This window comes from Gordionus sp. m RMFG-2023, chromosome 4 (assembly GCF_954871325.1).
Source record: "Gordionus sp. m RMFG-2023 chromosome 4, tfGorSpeb1-WG-v2, whole genome shotgun sequence".
Lineage (NCBI taxonomy): Eukaryota > Metazoa > Nematomorpha > Gordioida > Chordodea > Parachordodidae > Gordionus > Gordionus sp. m RMFG-2023.
In genome coordinates, this window is record NC_088778.1 from 29,683,554 (window position 1) to 29,704,503 (window position 20,950).

The following is a 20,950-nucleotide window of genomic DNA, read 5'->3' on the forward strand; positions in this document are numbered from 1 at the left end:
CCCCGTCATTTTTGACGGGCTATCTACTAGTATATATATAAAAAGATATAAATATTAATTTTTTCTCCGTTTATATCTTAGATATCAGTTCTAGATTGTGAAGTATATTTTTATCATACAAAGGAATTTATAAATCCTTGCTCATGATGCTCTTTAATAATAAGCAATACCATTGATGCACAAAATTATTTTAACCAAATAAATTTATTTTGAATTTTGTAAAATAATTTTATAGATATTCAGCTAACTTTTAATGAATAAATTATAAAATTTAACGTAATTTTTATTTTTTTTTAAATATAAATCTATTTTTAAAAACATATTCAAAAATTTAAAAATCTAGCTATAACTTTTATAATTCAGTACTTGATGATTTTACTCAAAAACAAAGACAAATTCTACGTATTTATATATTTAAATTTTTTTATAGTTTGACTAATAAATAAAAAAAAGAAGATTTTCGATTGCTTCCCTAGTAATAAACTTGACGCTTCATCACTGATTTATATATATATAAGTGTAATATTGGAGGAAGCTAGTAGATAATATTAGAATATTGTTTATTTTTGGAATTTTGGTATATATAATAAAAAGTCTAATGTTAATATTGGGATTAGAAATTTTGTGATTAATGTCTGAAATTTAAAATTATAATTGACAAGGCACGCATGTTTCTGCGATATTGTTAAAAGAGGAAAAAAATACCTTATGATATAATTTAAAAAAAACACACTTGACTGACTTACATAAGGTAAATGCCAATCAACTACAATGATGCTGGATTAATGACAATAAGCTTAAGTTAGAATGATTATGACTGACCAATGATGCTATGGATCAAATGACCCACCAGCTATTAAGATTTATTGACAATCATTAGTACAATGACTACTATATATGGTCAAGGAAAAAAATATTGAACTTCCTGGAACAGAAAAAGAAAATTAAAAATAAAGTAAATAATAATTTTTGTATTTGAATTTATTTAGAAATTTACTTGGATTATATATATGTGTAAATTGAGTTTGATTTTTCAAGAAAGGAGGGGGGGGCGTGTTGTATCTATTGATTTGTAATTGACATTTATGAACGTTTTATTAATATTTTCAGGAAGAATTATTATTGATTTTAATTATTATTCGAAATCACTCATTGAATGTTATCCATAGATAATTTAAAAATGTAATGGAAAATTTTCTAGATTATTATAGCCTACCCCCCAAAATGCCACCCCCTACCATATACCCCCTACCCCTTTATAGATATTAGGATGCAAACTGTTCCTACCCTCCCCCCCCCTTCCCACGCTCATGTAGACTCTGGATATGGTATACATAGAAATAATTTCAATAGGGGTATTGGAAATATTGAAAATAAAAATGACAATTATTAATATTATGATATTGTATGTGACAAATTATATTTTTACATAAGCTATATTTAAACATTTGATTATTTTAGTTAAATACATTTTAAGTGTTTTAAGGCTTTCGCTATTAGCCAGATATTAACTTTTCTGGCGATTTTTAATTTTTAGGAAAATATTCTGTAGCTTAATACACAATTTCCATAATTTTTGCTGAATTCTGACAGATTTAACAAAATTTAATTAAATTATAACAAGGAATCAACAATAAAATGCCTCAAAGTCACTCTGAAGGAAGCCTTGACAGCTGCAATTTCTTCGTCCAACCTGATATCGATTTTGAACCCCCAGAGAAATATTAAATATAGGGCGGAGAGAGATGTCATAGTCTTGATCTTTTTGTTCTTTGTTAAATAAAAATGATTCATATTTTACCGTTTCAGCATTAATTTAGAAAATAACCTTACTGTTTTGAATTGATATCATTAGATAGACTATTACCCATTTATTTTTATAATATTATTTCTAAAAAATAAAATTAAAATCGTTGATTGTTAAATTTTAGATAAATTTTTATGAGCATGTTCTCTGTTTAATACAAGCATTTTCTTTAATTTCCATAAAATTAAATATTTTTGTAAATATCAATGATAATTTAGCCCTCTATTGCGCTTACACTAAATGATTAAAAGTTAATTTTCCTACTTTTTATACTAAACTATAATAAAAAAGTCATTTTTATAAATTATTATCAATAATTATTTTGTTATATTGATAAATATAGGCATTTATTATACAAAGAAAATGGCTATAAAAATATCTATATGTAAAAAAGGGCCATTTTGGAGAAATAAATTAATCATTGATGATCTGATTCACATTAATATATAAATGTATAATATTTTCTTTATCTATTTCAGAATATAGCATAATATTTTACCGACAAATTTGTTAAGTATTTGATATGTCCTTAAATACGATGTGGGCAATAGAAAAACTTAATGATTAATACTCCATGAAATTGATATCCCTTGGGCATCTTCCGAACATCCGCTGGCATCATCGGTTATTATATAAATGTACATCTTAACAATCGGTTACAGTGATATTTATTCCTCTCTAGAATACCCATATTTTATCTTTATTTTCCTTTAATTTTATCCCCTATTTTGATTTGTTTGATGTATTATTTTCTTTTAAATTTTTTTGGAAATTTGTTAACTTCTTTTAACTAAATAGCATCTATTCAAATGAAATAAAAAAAAATTTCAAAATTTTTAATTTTACGTTTGTAGACATGATTTGAATGCGTTAATCATAGCTTATAAATATTATATTATAGAAATGTATCCTTACTCCTGTTCTGAATATTTTTATACTGGATTAGCTTTACTCATATTTGCCGGTTGGTGGTTTGTATGGAGCCTTCATATTCTTTCAATATTATATGGGTAAGTTTTTATAAATTATACACCAAACCCAATTTGTTATTTATTATAAATAATTTATATTATTTGTTAAACTTTGGATATTTTATATATATAACTATAATATTTTTTCATGAGTTTTGAGGAATCTAATTTTTGCATTGACATATGCCCAATTTAATTTTTAATTATATTTATTAAAGAAATATAATATAATTATTCTATAAACGATTGCAAAAGCCAATAGTTAAACAGACATATGCAAATTGGAGGAAGGAGCATTGGCTCTTGGCCACCAAAATTAGACAATTAAGGGTTGCCAATTTTTGCTTCTTATGCATTGAAAAATGAATTGTAATTTAAAAAAATGTATAAATATTAATAAATTATGTTATAAATTTAATCCTTTTGCAAATATTTATATTTCACTATAATACATTGCACAAAGATTAACTAATTCATATTCTAAGCTACTCTTTTGAGAATCACATATTATAAATGATGGCTTAGTTTGTTATTTAAAGCTTAGATAGATTGTTTTATTTTTAAGTGTTACCAATATAATTATCTTAAGCTGCCAAAAGTCTCAGCATGTCTCTGAGCTGAACAATAAATGTTTAAATCGTTTTTTAACTACTCTTTATAAATTTTATTTAATGTATAATTTGTAAAAATGACTCCCCACAAGCTAACCAGAAAGCTTCAATTGAAGGGGATGGGGCAAGGTTTATTTGTGGGAATTATTTTATTTTGTAATTTATACATGTTTACAAACAAATATGAAGTCAGTTTGGAAGGCAGAAATTTTTTTGGGAGTAGGCAGCTCCCCTCTTCCATAACTACAAGGCTGATACACCCTCAAATTCATTGATGCTGATGATTTAAATGTAAAAAAATCAAATATAAAGTAAATACTGGCTGTTTAACAAAAATGTACCCACCCCCTCCCAGATTTTGATTACCCATTTGATTTATGCACCCTATGAGTTAATATTGATTGTTTAGGAATTTCTATACGATTTTCTATACAAGTAAAGTTATTGCGATTATGAGATGAATAGTAAATTTTAAGTTTTTAAGATTTATTTATCTGGGTATTTGGCATGTTGTTTATATATATATTTTTTTTAAAAAAAGGTATTCTATGTTATTTTAAATTTAATATTCCTTGAAGGTTTTTTCTTATTTAAAATTTTTTTTTTATAACTATTAATTATATTATGGACTTAAAACATGAAATTATATTATTATATTTTTTGTCAAAAGCTAATTTAATAATAAATAAATAGAAAATAAAATAAAATTTTTTTTTTTATTATCCTTGAAATTTCAAATTATATTTTTATTATTTATGCTGAGTTTCAGAACTTAATTATATCTCGTCTGAATTATAATTAACCGTTTTTATTAAAAAATTTAAATATCCTTGAAATTTTATTATTTTGATTTTTTAGCATAAAAAATTTTATCATAATATTTTTCACTTAATTACAGAAGTTTTAGACTTTATTATAATATTTATTGTACATATTATATGGTAGGGAAAAAAAGATTTTTGGGCTATCCCAGGCAAATTGCTCAAAATAACTTTAGAGGCCAGGTCAAAATTTTTAAAAGTTAATAATTAGGCGGCAAATTTATGTCGTTTACAAAATATATATTACCCACTTGGTATGAGCAAGGGAAAACCTGATAGAAAATTTCCACGGGCCTCTAGTTTATATCATTGGTTATTGAAAGAAAACAATCACGTGATTTATTTAAAATTATTGGACGATATTCTATCCCACCCAGCTACCATACTATGCTAGTTTAAACTAGAATCCGGTACACCCGAATTCATGGAAATTTTTGATTGACTTGCAATTTGCCTGGTTCTATCAAATAATTTTCTGCAATTTGTAAGCTTAGGCCCATGCGCTGATAGATTTGTGGCTGGTGTCGTTTCTTATTTTAAAAACGATTTATTGCCTGGCGTATCAATTTTTTCTGAAATTAAATGGCTGCCTCACACTTTATTCTTTTTTTTCCTTCCTTCCTTTCTCGAGTCTATCTTGTTGACCGCATTTAAAGTTTTGATTATTCCCGAATTTAATTCTCCCTTATTTACTTCCGGCTCTGTGTATAAAAATCAGAATGACTGGCGGCAGTGTACTCCCTTTTGTCGAATTCATTATCGTGAATCGGCGAACTGACAAACAAGTGATAAATTTTTTTTTCCATAATTTTCTTATAGAATTTTTGTTAAGAAACACTTATAAAATTATCCATTAAAAATAGGATTTGCATTTATAACACCTGCATATATTTAGATCTATATTGAAACGCAAAAACTAATTATGAAATTCATTGTAATTTTAAAGTTATTGAGTAATGATAATGCGTAGCCACTATATTTTCCTACAAATTTTTTTATAGAAACCCTGCCCACAGTAGGTGTAGTGATGAAAAACGCTCCACTTTAGCGTTTTGCATGACATACGTGGTGTAATTTATTGTTTTTCATGCGTCTTTGGTTCAACTATTAGAAACCTTGATTGAGTAGTCATCTTAAACTTCAGTTTGTTCTGAGTTCTAATCCAGGAATGATAGGTTTTTCTTTTCTAAGGCAACTACTTATTTTTGTGCTACTGCACATGATATATAGCGAATCGGAAAGGAGCCCATTATTTGGCGAGCAACATTAAATGTGTGCTTTATTGAATTTTAATAAAATTTAGTCGTTGTTTGATTATTCGGATATATATAAGGACAATCATATTGAAAACATGTTAACTTAGAGGCATAGAAGACCCTTTTACTGAGACGCTATAGCTTATAGAACACAAATTTTTTTTTGGCGAGTGTTGAGATATGACGAAGGATCGATCCTTTTTTCATTCAAATAATATCTCAGCCCCCCTCGGGAAATATTTTGCCAGATGGCCCCAAACCTGGCTATGCAAATTTCTGTCATATCATCACTCATTCATACTTAGCCCGTAATTCGCGGCGGTATGTCACATATTTTCTAAGTTAGATAATTTGCGATCCGAGCTTATTATTTACTTATGGATTTCACTCACAAATAGTAAATGTAAATTTCAAAAAATTTATATAAATCTTGAGATAATAGTTAAATATTTCCTCCAGGAGATCCGGTTCATATTGAAAGTTGAAGATAATGTTTAACAATTTTTTTTTCTTCAAACATTATATAATTATTAATCCGATTTTTTTAAAACTCCGGGAAAGCTTTTCAGCATAAACGCCAACCTATCTGTATTGCTAATATTACGAGTAGTACCAAGTTGAAAGCGGTTATTGATTAGTGCTATCAAGTTCTAACTTACTACCAAAATATTAAATGTATCGACTTTACAACTACAATAGTTATATAAATCATGAATATAATTTTAAAAATATTAAAATGGCTGTATACTCATACAAAACCCTTTGATAATAATATCACTGACCCCCTAGTAAAGGTTCGCAGTTTAACTTCGAAATTCGGGATTGCCAGGCCTCACGATATGGGCGTGATTCTCATTCTTCTTTTTTTTTTCAAACAAATGAGGAAAATAGAAATCACTCCTTTCCCACACTTTACAATATCCCAGACAATTCCATGTCGAAACGATTGCTTTTCAACCCGACCCTCTCAATCAGATATCTTTATTTTTAAAACTCGGCTTAAATTTAAAAAAAATCAGCTATTCTAAAAATTGTTTTCTAAGCGAAAGTGGAAAAAAAATAATAACATTAAATGAATGAATGGTAAACTATTCTTTTTGCGATTTTCCGACTGATTGATCGATATAATCGTTTGGCCCAAGCGGGTTCGGTTGAATCAGGGGCGTTACCATACTTTTTAATTTGCCGGTAGCTCTGGCGCTCTAAATCTGAAATTCTTTTAAAAATAAAAATAAATATATTTGTCTCCAACTGACAATTATACAAAATTTATTTTTTCAAGATTTATTATGATAATTAGTTAATAAAACAATTTTTTAAAAATTATTTCAAATAATTATTCTTTGCTATTTTGTTGTAACAAGGATATAACTTATATTTATAACTTCATTCATTCATTTACCGCATTAGAAATTGCATTTCCACGGAGGAATTTGAAACGTGAATCACGTATTTTCGCTGATATATTGTTCCCCTACATGATGACCCAGATGTTGGTAGCTCTATGCAGTCTGCGAGAATAGTATAGAAAGAAGGAATATATTTTTAAAAAAAACATACCGTCAAAGCATAGCACTCACTGGTGCATAATTGTTTAGAATTTTTTAAAATCCTCCGAATTCCCTAGAGAGAATCGAAGAATTCGGAACTAGCTTAATATATCTCCTTAATAGTTTATTATGCGATAAAATCAATCAACAGATTAACGTTTACAGGGTTCTCGCGTGATTAACCCTTCATACCACAGGCGAATTGGGTCGATTTTTATAAACGGGGCCCGATTTAAATATATTAGCCAAAATAATATCACGTAAGCTTGATGGCATTAAGGTTTCGGACCTCTATTTATCAAATCTCGTGGCTAAGTTAAAATTATTTTTGGCGAAAATCTTAATCGAGCCGTTTTTAGAAATCGACCAAAATTGGGCCGTTTAACAACACCAAGGTGGGGTCTCCTGGACTCCAATTTAGATATTCTATTTCTTAGAGATTAGATAATTTCTAGCTTTCATATAATATTAAATAAACTCTAATTTAGTGACAACATTAACTATTATTTTAAGATTTTTTATTGTTTTTTTTTTTTGAAAAAAAAATTTTATGACAACTTTTTGCCAAGAGTGTCAAAAAAAATAAGTGAAAAATTATCTTAAAATGTTACAATATAATATATATATAAAAAAAGATATAATATAAATAAAAAAATTGGCGATGTAGAATGTTTATCTGAGGTTCAACAAATATAATATAATTTTTAATTAGTTATCAATATATCAATGCTGAAACAGATGGAAACAAAGTTACATCCAAGATTAGGTGGGGTCTACCCAAACAAAATACCGTTATAGCGCATGATCTGCAAAACAAAATCAAAATTAATTTGGCACATATACACTTTGACTTTACCTAAAAATATTAAGCTACTAAAAGATCTAGACAAAAATATCGAAAGAATTTTTTTTAAATGACAGGGGGTCTGCAAAGTCCCACCTGTGATATGAAGGGTAAAATATTTGATTTGAATTTGTTATTTATAAAAAGATTTTATTATACCACATATATTTTGAATTTAGTGAAATTAATTATTCAAAAAATGATTTTTTTACATTATTAGTTTTGTTGAATACTGACATTATTTTTTTTAAAATATAATATTATCATTATACTCTTAAGAAATTATTTAAATATTGTTTAAAATTTTAAGAGATATGTAGAGAATCTATAATTTTTTCACTCTGCTCTTATAAATTAAATATCTATTTGATGTGCAAAATTTTTGATATTTTAAGAAGATTAATTCATGCAGTGTTGAATGTAAAATAAAAACATTAATTTTTAGTCTTAGTCTAGTAGTAATAAAATAAATATTCGTTTTTATAAATTAAAAGAAATTATCCACCTTTAAATTATAAATTATATACTAGCAGCAGCGGAACAGAATAGTAATAAAATTAAATATAAAAATGGACATTAAAATATGTATATGTAAATTAAATATTGGCTTAACAACACTAATTTATTTAATTTTACAGGAAGTTTTAAATGTAACGAATGTATTATTCAATTGATAACTTTTTTTCTTGGGGGCTATTTATCTCCAAGGCCAGGACACATATATTATTGTTATTTTATATTTAACCTGGATCTGTCATTCACGTTCAATAGTGGTGAAAAAAAAACCGTTTTTTTTTGCCGAAAAAAAACAATAAGACAAAGTTGTGTTATAATCTTACAGAAGGATCACAATATCTACTAGTATTTTGTTAGAAATTCTTTAAACTCGCTCATTTGATTAAATTGAGTTTATCAAAATCATTAACTTTTTATATGCTATTTATTTTATATATATAAATTTTATTTTTGAATATTTCAAGATTTTGTTTAAAATGATTTTTTTCCGTTTTTACACTCGAAAAAACGTTTTTTTTTTGTTTTACATATTATTTTTTTTTACATCGATAACCAATCAATAATTCTTTTTTTTTTCCTCCTACCAACGCCACAATAATTTATGCGTGAAAAAAAAATAAACAAAAATAATCATAATATCTTGTTTATTATATTATTATGATTTTTATAAAATAAAAATACCTATACTTTAAATTAAAGTTTAATCCGGCCCGAACCGCCACATGATTTGTTTTCTTTAATTACTTTTACTCGACCCGGCCCATATAAAAATATTTTGAACAATTTGCCCAGCCTGACCCTAAAATCTTTCCCTCTTCCCCGGCCTGAGAGTTCGGGTTACCCCGATCTCTAAACTAAACTCAACCGAATTATTTTTCTATATTAGCACTGCGCATAAATTTAACGATTTAAAAACACAGACTTGTCAAATTTGACCTGTTCCCTTCCTAAATAATAAACTGGTAAATTATCCTTAGATAACCCAAAAAAATTGTTGTTTTGGAGTGACGTTTGTGTATTCAAACGCTAGAGACCCCCGAGGATAAACAGTATTAGCATTATTTTTTCCTTCTATATCTGACTAGGCATTTTCGTGTTACGGTGTATAGTATACCTTCCTGACATGGTACGATATGTCCGACTAGGCTTTGTTCAGCAAATTACTACTAACTGATACCTTCCAGATCATAATTATTATTTTTTCGGTGGATCGATTCGATAACAAACAACGACAAAAAAAAATGATAATTAAAAGGTTTTCATTTTTTTTCCTCATACTTTCTTCTATTTTTTTTTTAAATCTCCCCATTTAAAAAAAAATTTCGAACAAAAACAACACGATAAGGCGATGCTAAAGATACACACATTACATAATACAGAATATATATACATATGTAGATTAGATGAAAGAAAAGGATGATAATGTTTATTGTATAACTATAATTATACATAAAGAGAAATGATTATGTTTTACATAATTTTGTAAGAAAAGAATTATATAATATTTATTATTACTATTATTATTAAGCAATATCATATATATACATAATATAATTATATATACAAATTTCACAACCTCAACTTCAACCCCCCCTCCCCCCCCCCCCCAACTCCTATCTAACCTACAATTTAAAAATTTTTTTAAAAATTATTATTGTGATTGCGAAATATTACTTTAAAAATTAAATCAAATGGAACAAATTAACTAATATATTTATTTTGAAGAAAAGAAAAAATTTTTTTAAAAAAAATATTTATTTATATATTATTGATTGGAATTTTAGCTAATTTTTTGATTGATTTTATAATAATGCATTTTTTTTAATATTATTATTTACTCCCCTTATAAAAGTAAAAAAATAAAAATATATAAGAACGAGATCTGGGGAATATTATTATAGGTAGCGATCTCCACCGCTTTTGATGCACGCGATAAGAAATTAGTGCAGTGGTTAACTCACAATATTTTTAGCCAGAAAAGAAGATTTCGCTCAAAGTGGGCACAAAGGTTTAGGCATCTATTAGCAAAATCTCGAGGCAGCTCAGGCAAGATTTTTCGGCTAAAATACTTAGTCAGCTTAAAAATCGGAACAGAACTTCATGAATTAGTTGTATAAAGTCAAGGATCGATTTGGCGTGTTGGCTTTGAGGGGAAAGTACGAGTTAATGATTGGCGTTTTACCGATAACTACTGTTAAGTTTTGAAATGTTGCCTTATTGTTTTAATCTTAAATAAAATTTGGTAATAAACATGGTATTCTTTATATTGCATATTTTATGAAAATATTTTTTTTTAATAGACCCGATCCGTACGGTTTCTTCCAAAAAAACGTCGCCGCTTATCACGCCGCGACGCAGAAAATTTTCTGCGGGCGGCTTAAAATTATTATTAATAATTTAGAAGAAAAATAATATTTATTAAAATATCGATGATATAAGGTATTTCAAAAATACCATTTTTCTTTCGTAAATATTTTTTGGACCCCTCAACATCGATAAAAACAGTAGAAGAAAAATGTAACCTCATAACGATTTGTGTGCCCAAGCCAAGGGGTCTTACATGGACAAACTAAAGATTGTATAAAGCCACTTGGATGACTTCAGAACAAAGACCCGGAGTGAACCGTAAAGAACCGTTAAACCATTATAAACCGTTATAAATATCAGAACCGTAATCGAACCGTAACCGTAATCGAACCGTTATAATTATTTTTTGAAGGAGTAAAAATAACCTTTATAAAAAAAGGTTAAACCGGTTCAGTTTTTATATTTTAGGAATCAAAAAAATTTGAATATTCAGAATTATATAAACTTGCTCTTATAGTACTGGCGGTTCCCGCAACACAAGTTTCTGTAGAAAGGACCTTTTCGGGGCTAAAATTTGTGTTATCGTCACACACAACAAACTAATATATGAATTCATTTATATTAGAAAATATATAATATATTAAAAAATGAGTTATTTTGAATCTTATATATTTTTTTGTACATGATTCATTGATGCTTATAATTAAAATAATTTAGACTATGGTGTTGCTTCAATAAAAAAAAATTTCTAACCGTAATGAACCATTATGAACCTTTATAATTAGCTGAACCGAACCTTTGTAAAATTTTTCTTAAGAACCGTAACCAAAACGTAACCATTATAATTTTTTATATATTGAACCGTTATAAATAATGGTTGGGGGTTCTGCTTCAGAATCAAACTGGCTATCACCAGAATTTGGGGAACAAGACAGAGTCAGCATGAATTCGTATACTTCGCGCGCATGGTTATGCATTTCAAATTTTAATGAAATAGTTTTTTCTTTTATGGATAATTTATAATGTAACCTGATAAAAAAGTTAAATTGATGTTACATATAATTTGAATATTTTATATAAAAATACAAATTTCGAAATTTGCATAATTCTCAATAAAATAATAATATTCGTTTTAAATAAAAAATAATAATTTCGGGGCCGCCACCGATTTTTACGGCGGCATCCCGACGTTAAGAGTGTCGACTCGCAGGTCCTAAATATATGACAAGCACATGACACATTTAAGAGTAAAATCGAGGGACAACAATGTCCCGGACACTTATGCCCCGGATAAAATTTCCTTGATAATTTTTTTTTTAACAAAAGGACAAAAATAAATTATTATTTGTTTATAATATCTTTATTTAAATTTAATTTATACAAATTTCTTACGCCTAATTATGTCTTGTTGGTAAATTTCAATAAAACATTATTATTTATAAATAAAATATAGAAAATCTTCCCCCTCGAGGATAAAAATTCTTAACAGATTTTTCTTGCCCAAAATTTTGAGCTTAAAAATAATTTGAAGATAGCAAAATTGGAATTTTTTTCCTTTAATTTAAAAAAATTTGTGATTTATTCATGAAAAGATTTTTTTTATGCATAAAAACAAAAGATTTACTTGTTAGTTATACTAGTGATCTGCATCGGGCCTAATTTTTCAAGCCCGTCCCGGGATTTTTTTTTAAAAAGTTTTGCCGACCTGGCCCGAACCCGAAATTTTTTTTTAAAAAAATTTACCTGCTCGGCCTGAATTTATTTAAATATAGAAATTAATTTTTATAATTACTCAAAATAAAAGACATATGTTATATGGCGTTTTAAGTTTCAATAAATAAAATCAAAATTTTTTATTTTACAAAAATTATATTAAATTGTTAAATTTAGGTATATTTAGAAAAATTTCCACGCGACCCGACCCGGTCATTAAGCCCGGCCCAAACCCGATTATTTTAAATAGAATTAGCCCAAGCCAGGTCCGAAGCCCGTTCGGGTACGTGCCGGGCCTAACTTTGCAGATCTCTAAGTTATACTATAAAATATTTTACCATTATTCTGTTTGTAATTTTTAGATATAATTTCAATCGAAAAGCTTTGTTAAATCTTTGAAAATATACTTATTTTGTAGAGAATTTCTAACCCTGGTTTATGAATGATATAATTTAGGGTGAAATTTTTCCTAAATGAGAAAGGAATGCTAAGCATTTACAGGGCCCAATCTGGATATTTACCAGAGTTTATTAATTTTGTTGACCTTTCTATAAAACCATATTGAGGTTTAAATACCGGGAAAAATTTAGTGTTGATATTTTACCACTCTCCTAATCACTGGGTATATCGCTATAGGATCTTTTGCGACCGAGAAATGATATATTAGATGGGAGTAGGGACGGGGCCGAGGCAATTATCTTACCTTGCGGAAATAATGGGTTTAGATGTTAGGATATAATTCTCATGTCATAACATGACGCAGGCGGTGGCTTAAAATGTTGAAACATGTAAAGCCGTGACACTCAAAAATATCTGTTACTTTCCTGCCATAATGAAGGCAAATGGCTTGTCAGAAATGAAAAATCTGGCCTTTTCAGACCTGGCTCTTGATTTTCCATACTCGCCATGGTGTTAGGTTAGTTACCGTTTCGAGGCCTAGTCAAAGACTAGCAACAACCTTTAACATTTGAACACTTCATGAGGCGAGTAAATGGACATAGGCGACTGCTCGGGCTCTTATTGGTTGAAGGTCTTTCTAGTTCATGCCTGAATTTTTGGGGGGTACTAAATAGTTTTGGACTATCAGGGACAGGGTTGCTAAATTTTTGAAATGGGAGAGAAAGCTATATTTACATGTATGCTAAAAGGGTTTAACTCGGAGTTTTTAGCGTGCTACATTTATTTTTTGAAAAATAACGATAGTGCGATTAATTAGAGAGTAGCTAAATAGCGCGCTACCTTCAAATTTTTTATATTATAATAATAATTAAAAAAACAAGGTCAGATAATTATATTTATTTTAGGTTAAAAGTCCAAAATATTGAAAAATTATGATTCGCAAACTTTTGAAACTTTACAGGAAAACGAAATATATGCTTCTTTTTTTTTGATATGACAATAAAAACATGTCCAAAATATAATGTTAGAAAATTTTAAAACTTTTGTAAGTTTTAAAACAATTCAAATTTTTTAAAATGATTTTTGTAAAATTATATATTTACATGTAGTAAGGCTGGGTTTAGCCTATTCCAAATTTAGATTTTTAGCCAAAATAATACTACACTAGCCTTGAGATTTCGTTAATAGATGTCCAAGCCATTCTGCCAGTTGGTAGAAATTCACCAATAATAATTCTTAGAAATTAATTCTCCAGAATTAATTTTCTCAAAAATTGGTTGATAGTGAGAAACCCTTATTAATATTAGATCTATCAGATGTATCTCACACTTGCGTGACAGCAGATTGTTGTACTACTCATAATATGAGCTAAAATAATTGGCCTACTACACAACAATGTAAAACCACTGAATTACTTTAAGAACGGTATCTACTATAATTTTTTTTTTGAAAATAAACAATAATAAAAATAATGCAATAGAAAATCAAATCTAAAAACACTCAAATAAACATATTTATTTATTCTTACATATACATATTATAAAATTAAATGCCGCACTACCCCACATACTAGTGTTGAACGATTGTTTATGTTTAGTGGGGCGAATCTTATATTTTTTTGATCGCCGCTCTAGAACTGGGAATGATATCCTTTCTAAAATGCAATAAAAATATATATAATGTTTGAATTCGAAATTTTAAATTAATAGATAAAATATGTTATTTTTTTTTATTTATAGAAATAGCTATGCAATCTCATATACATATTATTCATATATAATTTATTTAACAATATTATCGACATTTAGCTTACTATATATAATATATTGCATAAATTAAATATCACTTAGATTTATTTATATAAATTCTTGCATGTGAAAAAAAAATAGCTAATAGCGTGCTACTTTTCTTTAAATAGCATGTTACTTTTTTTTGACATCGTTTAACGACTCTGGGTGTGCCCAATAAATACGCCCGAGTTTTGGCCCGCTTTTCCACTTCGTCCAGCGCGTTTCGAGTTCTGACCAAGTCAAAAATTTTGATATAGGCAAAACTAAAACAAATTACATGATGTAAAAAGTATTATTTGTGTTGCGGTATCGTAAAAATAAAAAGTATATTAACGTTTTGTTTTATCAATTATCGCACTTCGGTCTTTGGACCGCGCTTGCGGGTCTTTGTAATAAATATTTTAAAAATTGGGCGTTTTCGAAGAGCGTCTGAAGCCTTGTTGGTAAGTGCGTAGATCACTAATACGATAGATCTGGGTTCGAATCCAGCAAAAGGATCTGGGGTTTTTTTTCTTCTTCCGAAGCCAACTAGGTGATTCTGGGCTAAGATTGAAAATTGCTATGTGTTGACTTGGCAGTGACGAACCAAGAATTTTACTTCCTCGGTTACAACACAATAAAAAATAATAATTAACAAATTGTTGTATAATAATAATTATAATTAATCATATTTCCGTGATTAGATATAAGGAAAAAAATAAAGAGAGAAAAAAAGGAATATTTATAAAATTGTTGACGGTTAGATTATAGTTTTACAGTTAACCATAATTCGGCCTCCACTTTTCACATCGTTATTGGGAAGAAGTTTAACTGACACTCTCTAGTGACCTCATTATATCGTGAATGAAAAAAAATTCAAAATCTGAGTAAAATTTTTAGATATTGAGTGGCGAGATTAATTATTAAAATTTGGGGAATAAATTAGGGATTTTTTTTTCAATGGAGGAAATTGTAATTAAAATAATTTTTTATTTTAATGATTTGTGTGGAAATGATATTTTGCGCTGTCTTTTAACATATGATGTGTTAAAACGCTTTTAGCGGTGATGGTCTTAGGCTTCGTTTACAGTCATGATTCGCTTAAACGATGCGAATTTTTTCGTTGCGTATACTAAGCCACGCGATTAATATTTAAATTAAATATATCACATATGGCTTCGCGAATAAATTTCCCAACTTTTGGCGCATTCTAAACGATACCTTAATCTTAATTATGGATGAATTATGTAAAAAAATGATTATATCAATAAATGAACCCACTGGTCCGAACGTTCCCCCTCCTTTCCCGAAGCTTGGCTAAAATTTTTGGGCGTACTGAAAACGATTTCGCTCCATCCCAATCATCTTATTGGTCAGTTGTTTTTAGATAGCAAATACATATAATATAATATATAAAGCCTTAAAATATTAGAACTTTGTTTATTTTTTTTAAACCATAAACAAACAGTAATCTCTCGATCAACGATCAATAAATTAAAAATTTTGCTGGAATTTATTATTTTTGCCCATTAAATAAATTTTAAGTAATATTTTATCGATTTTTTTTTATTTTGCGAATAAAGAAATTTCGCTAATTTAGTTAGTCTGTGAGATTAGAGCAATGGCGACGAAATAAACCTTGCCAAGTTAATTAATAAAAAAATTACGATGAACTTTTGAAAAATGGCCTCTTGACCGTTCGATTCCTAAATTAAAAATTGAACGACCATTTTTTTAACTCATTTTGTAAAATTATAATTCGAAGAAATGGATTTATCTACAAAACATTTATATGGTCTTACGACTGGATATAATGTGCGCTGAGACTATATTCTACTATTACTTTTTTTTAAATTTTAGGCCAAAATCTTTTTAACCCTCGAGGTATGAGGTAAAATAGGGTCATGTCAGCTTTTTAAAAAATGTTAAAATTGTTGGTACTGGGTGTAACAGAACGATGAATTTTTTTTCTCCCGCCTACCCCGTTTAAAAGTTAAACAAATATTATTTTTTTTTTAAAAAAAATCCATGTTTAGTAAATGGCGATTGAATAGACCGACCAAGAGTTTACACGCTTCCCTATGCCACGCTTCCAATAATTACCAGACCCTAAACGATAGCGATAATCAAGTCAAGACAACTTGCTCGGACGCTATTCGGATCGACGAAAAACTTAGCAATGAGAAGAAAGCAGCAGTAAACGATATCGATCTAGCGGCGAATAAACGGAAAAATGCCTGCTCCTTACTCCAACCCATGGCGAGCGAGGAAGAGGATGATTGGAAGCAAATTCTTGTGAATATTCCCGGAAACACTATCGATGATAACAATCAGATGATATCCGGTCTTCATCACAAATCTAAGGTTTTTTTTTATTCAAGATTTCTTGGATATTATACCACATTTACTTGTTTTTCATTGGCTGGAACCTTAAGAATTGCGGTTCTTAGTATTTTTCTAGTGGTGGTTCAAATTTTTACAAATTTGAAAAGTATTTCCGGTTCCTTTATATTTTGGGAGGGTTCTTTAGTTCCAGTTCTTAAACTTGACTCTGTTTTTAAACTTCAACCAGTTCTGGTTCGTAAACTTGACCCGGTTCATAAACTATTAATATTTATGTTTCCAATATTTCTCAATCTACTGTATAGTGAGTAAATTTGTAAAATGCCCATTAAATACCATTTTAGCCATCATTCATAAATAAATGGCCCCCATTTTGATAGATCTGATTGGTCCATTAATAAATACTGTCTGATACGGATATTTAAATAAAGCAAATCAAGCCTATCCGATAATTTAAAAAAAATTGATACAATTTCCAATTAATTTTTCCCCCTTCTTTTATTGCCCACGTGTATTCGATTAACCGGCACGCCAATTATATATAATTATAGCACTTGCGCAGTTTATCGACCGGGTGCAATCATCAGAAAAATTCGCTAAGCCTGATCACGAAAACGCGAATCAACAATGTTCACTCGTCTTATTCCGATTCCAACACGGCATCATCTTATTCTTATCATTACCGCTCACTGTCGGGGGGCATAGCGGAGCTAACCCAACCGGAAGTGCCTCCAGAAACAAAGTTAAATGACACAAGGTAAATAGGCAATTACTTTATAGATATAATTGTAAATATGCACAAATAAACGATTATCGTGAATCGGATCTAGGTCTTATGAAATCATTAACCGAATATTTTAGTATTTGATCTTATTTGGAAGAATATTCGTTTTTGTGAGTCTAATAAATTATTCGAATTATTCACGATAGCCAACAAATCCATAAAACCGTCTCATCAGTATCACCATTCAATACTCACGCCAATCCGACCAGTCCCGTGCTTACCTCGAACGAAGGAATGATAACGATAGACATGACTACGTTAGGTGACGGACTTATAGAATCTCACGTGCCCGGAGTCACCATCATAAAACCTTTGCTCGGCTTTGATCCCAACCTGGAACTAAACCTACGAACCTTTTTCTTGCTCCATTATCCTAAAGTAAATTATTTACCTATTTTTTTTTCATTTAGGAAGCCCCCCCCCAAAAAAAAAATATAAAATAAAATGAAATAAACAACCATATTTTTGGCAGGCCACCAAATATTCGCACTACCCAAACCCCTAATAAAAAGATGAAATACTTGACAACATTCGTAAATCCTATGTCTATCATATCAAAATCGAATTCCCTAATCGCGACATACGCGCCTCTAAGAATATGCGTGTTTAAAAATCATTATCGAATCTATAATTGAATTATTCTAAAATCTTTCTAGACTGACGATGCATTCATATTGAAAGCTTCATCGAATGCAAATCAGCTGGACCCGCCATTTTGATAACCCATATAGTAATTATTCTCATGTTAAAAATTACTATTAAATTGATAACTTCTTATTATCTTGATAATCAGGCAATATTCTTTAATTAAGAATAAATTGACCTCTCTTTTAAAAGTTTAAATAATGATATGGGCAATCAATAATGGCGTCCTCAGCTGTTTTCATTGATGTACACTTTTAATGAATGCATCTCAGTCCAGGTATTATATTATGTCATTATATTAAGTATACAATTTATCCAACTTTTTATCTAATTTTGGCCTAATCAGACTTATTTATTGTATTTTATTTTTTAGCCAATTAGAACGTGCCTTTTTTTTGTAATTATTTCTTAAGTCGGCCAATTTTTTGTGTAGGTTTTATTTGAGCTTGTACGCATATTGTAAATTCGAAAATCATTTTTGTGATATTTTTAATAATCCGCAAATCTTTAAAGACTTGACTTAAAAAAAACAAACATATATCGAGAAAGCTGTTTTTCCCCCGATAACATCTTACTATAAAAACTACGTCTTGCCTTATCCGTTTAGAATCCTTTACCAATAAGTAACATCATCCTTATAGTCAGTATACTTCTTAAATGCCTCGTTTGGCGCTGTCTGTATATAATCATTTACACTAATTCTACCCTATACCGATTATGATCCTTGACCTGAAGTAATATCATCCTCGAAGTCTTAGTATAGTCTTGCCTTGTTTCTTCTGATAAAATCCTATCATAAAAAACCACTCACTGTCCTATCTATCCGTTTATAATCCTTTACCAGAAGTAATATCATATTTGAAGTCATTATACTTTTATCTGTTTTCGCCTGATAAAATTCTACTATTATAGTTTCGGTTATATGATTAAGAGAAGTCATTTAATCCTCACATCGACATGACAATGAATTGGTGTAATCAGCTCATAGCGTTTTACTTTTAAATGTTACATCCAACTATAAGCCTATAATTTGGTTTATTTAATATGTGAATGTTCTGTTGACTATTATATCATGATATATTTGTTTGACTTTAAAATTACAGTTCTTTTTTTTAAACAGAAATTCTTCATGATTTATGCATGGCTATACCCAAAATCTTCTTTTTTTTTAAAATCAAATGTGTGCCCTGGGTCTGGGTTGCTAACGATTTTATTGAATTATTTAGAAATAAAGGCATTCAATAAGTTCATAAATTTTTATTTAAAGCTAAGTATTAGCTTAAAAAACTCCGTACCCACTTAAGCATTCCGGGGTTAGTATAATATACACTCTTTTATGTTTTATGTATGTTGTATTTTTCCCCATCATTGAATGTTGTTAAACGGCTCGTTTTGTGCTGATTTTTCAAAACGGCTTACTCAATATTGACTAAGCCTCGAAATTTCAATACTGTATGTCTAGACCTTTGCTCCTTCTATGGGCAAAATTTTCAGGCTTGCGTAATATTTTTCTGGACAAAAACTGAGTTAGCCGTTTTTAAAAATCGGCTCAAAACGAGCAGTTTAAACAACACTACCATCAGTGCTATTATCTTTTCACCTATAAAATAATTTTCTCAGCCCCATTTTTCAAAAAAAAAAAATTTAAAGATCTAATTTTAACCGGCAATATATTCCGGCATGTTTAAAACAATTAGTCTATGAATTTTGGCCAATCTAACCATTAACTTTTGAGCCAATTATGATATATAACAAAAATGGAAAAACTGAAATTTCCTAAAAATTACAGAGTATATTTAAATTTTTAAAATCGCGCGCGCAAAAAAAAATATTTTTACAAAGTTAAGTATCAGTATAGTTTTTTTTAAAAATATTCTTCCAAACAGATATTTTAAAGTTTCGATTTTCTAAATCCTTCCTAGTGGAGTTACCTTATTCAAAATTATTATAAAAATATAATTTATTATTTCATACAAAAAAAATACAAGTTCTTATCTTTATTTTCTAATTGTTTTTCGACATTTTTTTAAAAAAAACTTTATTGAAAAGTTAAATATGGAAGATTTCCCATTGCCGGGGTTTAGCATATTGATTAATAAATTGCCGGAGCCTCCTGCTGGTGGCGGGAGACCTGACAACCAGTGTTGTTAAGCGGCTCGCTCTATTTTTAAAAACGGCTAACACGATATTTTAGCCAAAAATATTAGGCAGGCCCGGAGATTTTGCTCTATTAACGAAATCTCGAAGCCCGCGTAATTTTTTTTTTGGCTAAGATATTGGATTGGCCGTTTCACAAACAACTACTTGCAAACTTTGTAACTTTTTTTATCTAGCACGTTGGTCATAGACCTGCCTAAAGTGAGCGAATGTACTAGATAAAATTATATTTTTTTACGATTTTCATTCAACTTATAAAAAAAACAAGAGAAGAGGGTTACTTTTTGTTTTTTGATTTTTAATAAAAGTTTTAATAACAGATGTATTTTTTAAACTACTATATTTATTTTTAAATCGAAAATTATCGTTAAGGAGAGAGTGTGAGGGGGGGGGCGTGAATTTTTTTATCGACGCCATTTATTTTTGAAAAGTATAATGTGTCAATTTTAATCGAGAC

The 20,950-nt window shown here is 28.9% G+C and overlaps 1 protein-coding gene across 1 annotated transcript in view; it reads left to right on the forward strand.

Annotated features, from left to right (window-relative positions):
- Nucleotides 1–2,633: 2,633 nt before the first annotated feature.
- The window catches only part of LOC135928085 (ceramide glucosyltransferase-like), a 28,962-nt gene continuing 10,645 nt past the window's right edge, over nucleotides 2,634–20,950 (forward strand). Inside the window, exons 1-4 of the mRNA XM_065464418.1 lie at nucleotides 2,634–2,817; nucleotides 16,601–16,928; nucleotides 17,459–17,664; nucleotides 17,838–18,069. Coding sequence (XP_065320490.1) covers nucleotides 2,711–2,817; nucleotides 16,601–16,928; nucleotides 17,459–17,664; nucleotides 17,838–18,069 — 873 coding nt within the window. The 5' untranslated portion in view covers nucleotides 2,634–2,710. The remainder of the gene's footprint in view (nucleotides 2,818–16,600; nucleotides 16,929–17,458; nucleotides 17,665–17,837; nucleotides 18,070–20,950) is intronic.